This window comes from Equus quagga, chromosome 14 (genome assembly GCF_021613505.1).
Source record: "Equus quagga isolate Etosha38 chromosome 14, UCLA_HA_Equagga_1.0, whole genome shotgun sequence".
Taxonomy (NCBI): domain Eukaryota; kingdom Metazoa; phylum Chordata; class Mammalia; order Perissodactyla; family Equidae; genus Equus; species Equus quagga.
The window spans coordinates 97,383,900-97,392,575 of NC_060280.1; the positions used below are offsets into that span (position 1 = coordinate 97,383,900).

The 8,676-nt window shown below is 58.6% G+C and overlaps 1 protein-coding gene across 1 annotated transcript in view; it reads left to right on the top strand.

The window, feature by feature from the left end:
* The first annotated feature begins 840 nt into the window (after positions 1-840).
* MIER2 (MIER family member 2) overlaps positions 841-8,676 on the top strand; it is a 32,075-nt gene continuing 24,239 nt past the window's right edge. The window contains exons 1-2 of the mRNA XM_046638347.1: positions 841-1,810; positions 8,388-8,478. Coding sequence (XP_046494303.1) covers positions 1,691-1,810; positions 8,388-8,478 — 211 coding nt within the window. The 5' untranslated portion in view covers positions 841-1,690. The remainder of the gene's footprint in view (positions 1,811-8,387; positions 8,479-8,676) is intronic.

The window sequence follows — 8,676 nt, forward strand, 5'->3', positions numbered from 1 at the left end:
CCCGCCGCCACATCGCGGGCCGCGGCGCGCATGCGCGGGCGGACGGGCGCGGGCGGGGGCCTGGGGGCGGGCGGGGTGAGGGCGCCCAGACCCCGGCCCCGGCGCCGGCCACCCGGTCCCACAACTTCGCCCGGCGCCTCTCCTGCCGGCCGCCCCTCCCCCGGGCCCCCGGTGGACCCCGCGGCCCGCGCGCGCCCCGTGCAGCGGGGTCGCCCCCCGGCGGATTCGAACTCGGACCCGGCGGCGCGGGGCTCTGGGCCCGGGGAGGCGGACCAGCCTTCGCGGCGCTGGAAGTGACTTCTCCGTCCGCGATCGCGCCCAAGGCCCCTTACCCGAAACCCCGGGGCCGCTGAGTTCTGGGAGTCGGAGTTTTCCCGATCGGAGGACCCGCGGGTTTGGGGCTACGATGCCCGATCCCACGCGCCCGGGACCGTCCGGGGCAGACAGGCGCCGAGTAGCTTCACGCCAGGTCCGGCCGGGGGGTGAAAGTTTTCACTTCGAGGGCTTTCTGACTTTGGGACGTTGGATCAGAGCGCGGACCTGCTTTCACCTCCAGGGCCCAGTGGGGGTGAGGCAGGCGATGCACGTGCCAGGGGCTCTGTGAACCGGCTCTTAGTGCCCACCGTTCAGTCTGGGGTCGCCAAACCGGTCCCCGGGCTCAGTGAGTGATCCTCGTCCAGTGGGTGAGGCCCCTGAGGCCACAGGAGAAGGTCCCCACCCAGGGAGGCGCAGCAGGTTCCCGCGATATTTGGCCTCGTCGCGGGCTGCGTCCAGAGTTTGGGCCTGAGCATAGCATGGGTAGGTGTGTGCAGGGCGGCCCTGCCCCTCTCTCCCACCAGTCACCTCCTCGGGGGCAACAGCGGGCCCTGCACGGGCGCCACAGGGGGTGTGGGCCCCTGGGTGCGAGGCCAGACCTCACCAGCCAGTTCCCGCCTTACGCTGGGTGGCTGGATCCAGAGGCTTCTCCTAGAGTTGGCCCTGCTTTTTTAGGGGACATTGAAGGAAACTGAGGCTTCAGTGGTGGTTGGCTTCGGGGGTGGGAGGCAGGACCCAGGTCTCCTGATGGCCCAGCAGGGCGTGACGGTCAGTGTGTGTGTCAGTGTGTGCTCCTGGCTCAGGGCACAGGTGCCTTCTTCCTGGGCGCTTGGTGGCCTCTGGGCAGCACTCAGCCTGGCAGGGAGCTGTGTGTCACAGATGGACGGGTGGACGCCTCACCCAGCCTCCCTGAGGGCTGCCAGGCTTGTCTGTTGACCCTGTCTTGCGTGGCACTGAGCCCCTAGAACCCCCGCGGCAGCCAGGCACGGGGTGCCCTGGTCACCCCTGTTGAGGGTTTGGGGTTGGGTCCTGGGAGTAAATCCAGTTGATTTCCTGAGAGAGAGCCTGTGGGCCACGCTCCCTTCGAGGCCCCGAGGGTCTCACGGGGAGCAGAGACCTGGCCATGCCTGTCCTAAGGGCTCTGAGAGGCTGGTCAGTGACGGACCAACGCGTGCGCAGAGGCCAGATGCGAGGCCGCCGCCAGCCTCTGCCCGCAGACCTGTTGCGGCTCTGGAGCCATCACTCTGCGTGACCTTGGGCAGGTCGCTGGACGTTTCCGAGCGTGGTGTCCTCGTCTCTGAATAGGAAGAGCTGCAAGGCTTCGTGAGATCTTGGTTGTGACTTCACGGAGAAGCTGAGCCTTGTAAGATCGCTGATGACCAGCGGGCTCAGCTTAAAGGGCGCTTCTAAGCTGGCATTGCGCGTTCGGTGTCATCTGCGTGCTGTTTGTCGTCGCCAAAATAGCCATCAGCACCCGAGAGAAGACGGACGCCAGGTCAGTCTTTGGAAAAGCTGGGCACTCTGTCTGTCTGCTCAGAAGACGTGGCTCTCCGCTGTCCTTAGGATAAAGCGCATCTCCTTGCCGTGACCCCCTGCCGGTGGTGTGGTCCCGAGGGTCTCCCCCTGCCCGCCCCAGCCCCCTGGGCCCCTGCTGCTTCCTGGTGCCTTCTGCACCCTTGGGGGGACCGGGCTGCTCCCCATCTCACCTTGTCCGCTCAGTACCGTCCGTGTCCACTTGTTGTTGTCTGCGTCCCCAGCCAGACGGGTGACTTGTGTGGGTGGAGACAGGCGGAACCTGTTTCTCGATTGACCTGCCGCCTCGCCTGGCCCAGAGCAGGTTCGCGGTCGGCGTTAGTCGCGTGGAGGAGGGAAGTGCTGGGCCGTCCAGCAGGGCCACGCGCCTCAGCTGGGTGTGGCGGAGATGCCGCTGCATCGGGAGTTACCGTGAAACTCGGCGTCTTGAAACAGCAGCCGTTTCTTTCTTCTCTGCTGGTTCTGGGGTTGACTGTGCTCAGCCGGGCAGTTTTCTCTTGGGGTCCTCATGTGGTCACCTAGTGGCAGGGGCTGGGGCCGCCGGGGAGAAGCGCCTCCTGGCCCAGGCGTGGCTGTTGATGCTGGCTGGGACACCTGCACAGGCTTCTCCCTGTGGCTTGGGCTTCCTCGCAGCATGGCAGCTGGGTTCCGGGAGTGACAGTCCCAGCAGACCCCAGGGGGATGCTGAGCTGCACTTTGTGACAGCCCTGGGCTTCACGTGGAGTCCCTCCCACTAGTCACAGGTCCAGCTGGATGCCAGGGAGGGGGTGCAGGACCCCGCCTCTTGAAAGGAGGCCTGTCTGCTCACCCAGAGCCTGGGGTTGGGTTATGGGTGCGGGCATCTGGACAGTGGAACTGCCTGGCGTCCTTAGGGGCTGAGCTCGGGAGGCTGGTGGGCAGGAGTCCGACGCTGCCCCAGGGCGAGGACTCCTGCCTCTGCGTTCATCTGGGAGCGACCTCTGTGCCTGAGAGGTGAGGCCCACCCGAGACAGGACGGGCAGCTCCCACTGAGGGGCTTGCTGCCGCCGCCACTCGCAAGGCCTGACTGGACCCCAAGCCTGGGCCTGTCTGCTGGGACCTGGTCTCCAGAACATTGCTTTCTTTCCTTTGACTTCTGCCCTGACTCGTCTTCCCAGGATGCCCTCAGCCAGCTCCCCATTTCTCCTTTGTCCCCTCTGCACAACGGAGGGCTCTGACTGATGGAAACATCTGAGTGTTCTGAACAAGTGGAAGGAGAACCCCTGGGAAGCCCACGCTGAGAGTGGGCTCACTCCTGGAAGTCAACGTTCGGGTGGGGGAGGGGGAATCTGTGAAGTCTGTTCCCGGGTCGGTGTTGAGGAACTCAGAGTCGCCTGGAAATGAACTTGGGGGTCCTAGGCCCCGTGGGAGCAGGCTGCTCAGAGCCTCCTGGGAGATGCTGCCCTGTCGCTGCCCTTTGTGCTGTACCCCGCTGCTCTCCGCTCATCTGCACACCTCCTGTTCAGACAGCAGGGCAGGCGAGGGCCCCAGCCAGAGACCCTGCCAGGCCGCAGACCGCCTCCCCAAGGCCGCGCTGACGGACAAGCTCCCGAGTCTGGCTCCCTTGGTTTCCCCACGGATTGCAGGAGACGGAAAGCCGGTTGGGGTGGGAGAGGGAGCCCAGAGAGGGTCCTGGGGGGCCACGCGATTTCAGAGGAGTTTTGGGGCACTGGCCCTGGGGCCGCGCTCGTGGTGGCTCTGCAGGGCTGCCTGCGTGCTGATGGCAGCCTCCTGTTTCCTGGAAGGAGGTAAGGGCGCCTCTGCTGGGCCACGGGCTGACCCCAAGCACGGGGTGCGAGATGCTCCACGGCCACCAGGTGCCCTGCACTCCTTGCCCGCTTCCAGGCCCTGCTGCCCCGGCCCCACCTGGCTGCTGGCCCCTTTTCTGTCTCTGCGTTCCTAGCCTCCTGCCTCACGGGGCTCAGCTGCCTAAAGCTGTGGGGTGGTGACACTCCCCACTTGGCGAGGCCACCCACCCAGTGCCTCCTCCCCCGCCAGGCTTGGTCCTCGTCTCTCCACCTGGTCCTTGCCAGCCTCCGCCCGCGCACTGCAGTGCCCAGGTTCAGCTTCGCCTCCCAGCTCTCTGGCAGCTTTGCTTTCTGTGCGTGTACTTTCACTTATGCTCCACGTGGGCTCATGGGCTGTGAAGGGTGTTGGAGCCACAGAGCCTGAGTTTGCGTCTATAGTTGTGCTGCTTATTGCTGTGTGAGCTTGGGTGAGTGACTTGACTTCTCTGAGGTTCGATTCCCTTGTTCCTCTTATGAAGAAAATGATTATACAACCTTTTGAGGTTTTCCTGAGGACCCAGTGAGGAAGAACTTTACTTTCTAAATTTTTAAACTTTATTGTATTAAATAGTCTAATTTGTTTTTTGGGAAACAGCTTTACTGAGGTATAATTCACATAGCGTACGATTCTCTCATTTTAATGTGTACAATTCAATGGTTTTTACTATATTCACAGAGTGTACCCCCATCACCAGTTAATTTCAGAACATTCACTGCCCCAAAAGAAACCTTGCATCCTTAGTCGTCACCCCCCCCCCCCCGCCCCCAGCCCCTGGCCCCCACGAGCCTGCTCTCTGTCTGTGGATCTGCCTGTTCTGGACGTTTCACGTCAATGGCATCACACACTGTGTGTCCTTCTGTGTCTGTTTCTTTCCCTGAGCGTCATGTGTTCAGGTCCATCCACGTGTAGCTGTGTCCGTGCCCCGCTCCTTTTCATGGCTGTGCAGGGTTCTGTGGTCTTGGTTCGTCTTTTCGCAGCTGGTGGACGTGAGGGTTCTTCCCACCTTGGCTTTGGCGAGTGATCCTGCTGTGAACCCTCGTGTGCAGCTTTCAGTGTGGACGTGTGTGTTCTTCCCTCCGAGTGTTGGAGGGGAGGAGAAGCTCGCTTTTCCCTCTTCCCTCCTGGGTTCTCTGGCTCTGGCCCTGTGGTTTAGACGGACGAAAGACAGATTCACAAGTGCGAAACACGCTGAGTTTATGAGCTCAGCGATGAGTAAGCCGAAGGACAGGTGGAACTGGGGCTTCTCCAGAGTCCTGATAAGAGGGTGCTAGGCCTGCAGAGGAGGACGCGGCAGAGGACAAGGGCCGAGTTTCCAGGAGGCGGGCGTGGGCAGGTCGGCATGGGGGCTGGCTAGCAGGGCCTGTATGTGCCGGCTGGTCCCCGGGGTGAGGTGGTGCCCCCTTCCTCTGTGGGAACGGGGCCCCCTCATGAGTTTGCGGTTGGCTTTCATGCGGATGGGGGCCCAGGGGGCTCATCCAGTGTCTGCTTTTCTCAGATGCCTTCAGCTCAAAACAGTGCTTGTGCTGGAGCAGCGTATTTTGGGGTGGCTTACTCTGAGCCCCTTCGGTGTCTGCTGAGGAGGGAAATTGCTGGGTCGGACGGGAATGCTGCGTGTCGCTTTTGGAGGAACTGCTGGACCGTTTTCCACAGTGGCTGCTCCATTGTACGTGCCTGCCTGGGGCGCCCGCGTCTGCCCAGCCCTTGTTATGGTCTGGGAGGCCGTTCTGTGATGATGAAGTGCCGTCTCCTTGTGCCTCCTGGACATTGAGCAGTTTATCACATGCTGTGTTTGTGCATCTCTTTGGAGGAATGTCTATTCAGATGCTTTGCCCGTTTTTACGTTGGGTTACCTTTTTATCAGTGAGTTGTAAGAGCTCTTTCTTCTAAGGAGGAGACCCTTTCCAGCCCTGTGATTTGCAAATGTCTTCTTCCATTCTGTGAGTTGTCTTTTCACTTTCTTGATAGTGTTCTTTCAAAACTGTTTTATTTTGCTGAAGTGTAGTTTATCTATATTTTATTGCTATGTTTTTGGTGTCTAATCTAGGAAACTTGCCTCGTCCACCGTAACAAAGATTTATTGCTGTGTTTTTTTCTAAGAGATTTATAGTTTTATAGCTTTAGCTCTTATGTGTCAGGTCTTTGGTCCGTTTTGGGTTGATTTTAGCATATGGTGTGAGGTAGGTCTCCAGTTCTCCCAGCACCACTTGTTGAAAAGATGGGTCATTCCCCACTGGGTTGTCTGTCACCTTTGTTGAAATTCACGAGACTGTAAAGGTGTGGGTTTTTCCCCTGGACTTTCAGTTCTGTTCTTTGATCTAAACGTTTAGCTTTATGTCAGTGTCACACTGTTTGGATTACTGTGGCTTTGCAGTAGTTTTTTTCTTCCCTAAAGCCCCAGTGCGTGGTTGTATATGCCACTTGTAAGTCCTGCGTGAGCCCCCGCCCCAGCAGGCTGCTGACGGACGAGTGGTCTGGTTCCACGACCAGGCAGCGCACTCGGGCCACCGAAGCGGTGAGAGCGCCGAACCTTAACCACTAGGCCGTCAGGGCTGGCTCTGTGGTAATTTCGAGGTCTGCTGGTGGTCTTCTGTGTTTCTGCGTGGTTTTGGTGGTTCTCAGCGCCTTGAGTTTCCCTGGGATTTGTGGAAATGGTTTGTCAGTTTCTGCGTAGAAGCCGACCGGGCTTCTGAGGGGCGTGCGTTGAGTCTGTGGATTGCTGGGGAGTGTTGACGTCTTTATGCCGTCTTCTCAGCTCTCATTGTAGGATGTCTTTCCATTTACTTAGGTCTTTAATTTCTTTCAACATGTTTTGTATCTTTCAGAGTGTAAGTTTTGAACTTTTGCTGAATTTATTCCTAAGTACTTTATTCTTTTTGATGCTGTTGTAAATGGATGTGTGTGTGTTTCATAATCTCCTTCCTGAATCGTTCCTTCTTGGTGCGTGAGAGTAAAATTGATTTTTATGTGTTGATATTGTGTCCTGCAGCCTTGCTGGGCTCATTTATTCGTTCAGATGGCTTTTAGTGGGTTCTTTGCTGTCTTCTATGCCAGGATCATCTCATCTGGAGAAAGAGGCCACTTTACTCCTCCTTTCCCTGTTTGTGTTCCTGTTGCTTCCCTTCCCGCCCTGACTGGAGCCCTAGGACTGTGCCGAGGAGAGATGGTGAGAGGGGCGTCGCTGTCCTGTTCTGCTCTGGGGAACGTCCAGCCCCTCCCCGTAGGGACCGCGTTGGCTTGGGTTTGGGGACATGTCCTCTGTCTGTGAGGAAGTTCCCTCCAGTCCTTAGTTTATGGGGTGTTTTTGTCTTGAAAGGGGGCTGGTTTTGATAAGTGCTTTTTCCTCATTTACAGAGATGACCGTGTGGTTTTGTTTGTCACTCTGTTGATGTGATGTGTCACCTTGACTGCAGGATGTTAGACGGGCTTGCGTCCCTACAGTGGGTCCCTGCAGTGGGTCCCTGCAGTGCATCCCTGGTGGCCGCAGTGTCCCGTCTTCTCCGTGCGGCGCTGGACTCAGTTTGCTAGTGTTCTGCTGAGGAGGCTGTGCTTAGGTTTGTGGGAGACATCAGTCTAGTATCTTTATCTTATAAACTTTTGAACATCGTGATAATGGGAGCAGGTATAATGCTTTGTTTGCCTTTTTGAAAAATTCGAGGTATGTTTATATAGCACAAAATATACCCATTTGAAGTGTTTAATTCTGTGGTTTTTAGCATGTTTACAAAGTTTTGAAACGATTACCACTATCTGGTTGTAGAACATTCCATCCCCAGAAGCAGCCCTGTCCCCGTCAGCATCACTCCTCGTCCCCTTCCCGGCCCCTGCACCCCCGAGCGCGCTCTCTGTCTGTGGATCGGCCTGTTCTGGACGTTTCCCGTCAATGGGGTCACACGCCGCGTGTCCTTCTGTGTCTGCTTCTCTCCCTGAGAGTCGTGTGTTCAGCTCCGTCCACGTGCAGCCGTGTCAGGGCCTCGCTCCTCTTCACGGCTGCGTCGTGCTCCAGCGTGTGGGTGGACATGTGTGTGGCTCTGTCACCCGTTGATGGGCGTTGGGTGTTTCCACCTTTGGCCGTTGTGAATCGTGCTGCTGTGGACGTGCGTGTTCAGTGTGGACGTATGTTTTCGGTTCTGTCAGGTATATGCCTCGGAGTAGAATTAATTGCTGGATCATTTGGTAGCTCTGTGGTTACTTTTGGAGGGGTCACCAGATTCCTCCAGGATCTGTTTGCCTTTTGAAGACTAAGTTCCTAGAGGCCGGGACCCTGTTAAGTGGCTGTGGTGTCAGGCATGGCTGTCGGTGAATGCTGGTTGGGCGTGTGCCGCAGAGCTGTGTGTGGGCCTGGGGCCCTCTGTCCCGGGCCAGCGAGAACCGCGGCTGGTCGCCGGCTGTGCCATCTCGTCACAGTCCCCCTGGGTCCCCCACCTGGAGATGAGGGCACGCGGTTCCAGAGCTGCGTGTGAGCCACGTCGCTGCACCCTCAGTCCGCGTTCCCCCAGGGTGCCTTCTCTCCACGCATTTGCTCCAGAATGCTTAGATTTAGGAGCAGAAGAGGAGTTGCTCAGTGACCGCATGCTGGTCACACTCGATGACCCCTCTATAGCCCTTGGGGGCAGCTCATGATACCCCATTTCCTGAGGTCACTCTGGAGCCAGGCTATGACCCGTGCTTGGTGGTAGGCGCCGTGCTGTGGTGTCCACAGCGGGTTCTGAACTCTCTTCTCTGTTCCTCCACAGGCCTCCTCGCTGGAGAGGCAGAGCCCTCGTGTGGCCTCCTGCCTCGCTCACAGCCTGTGTCCTGGGGAGCCGGGCTTGCAGACAACAGCAGGTACCTTTCTCAGACCTGCTTCCTCCTGCCCAGGCCCGCAGGCTGCTGCGGTTGTAAGAGACAGAATCTCACTTGGCCTGGTGGCACCAGAGATGGCGCACTGGCCCCCAGAATCCAGGGACGGCGTGCGGGCAGAGTCCAGGGCCAGGGCGTGCGGGCAGAGTCCAGGCAGAGTCCAGGGACCGAGCGTGCGGGCAG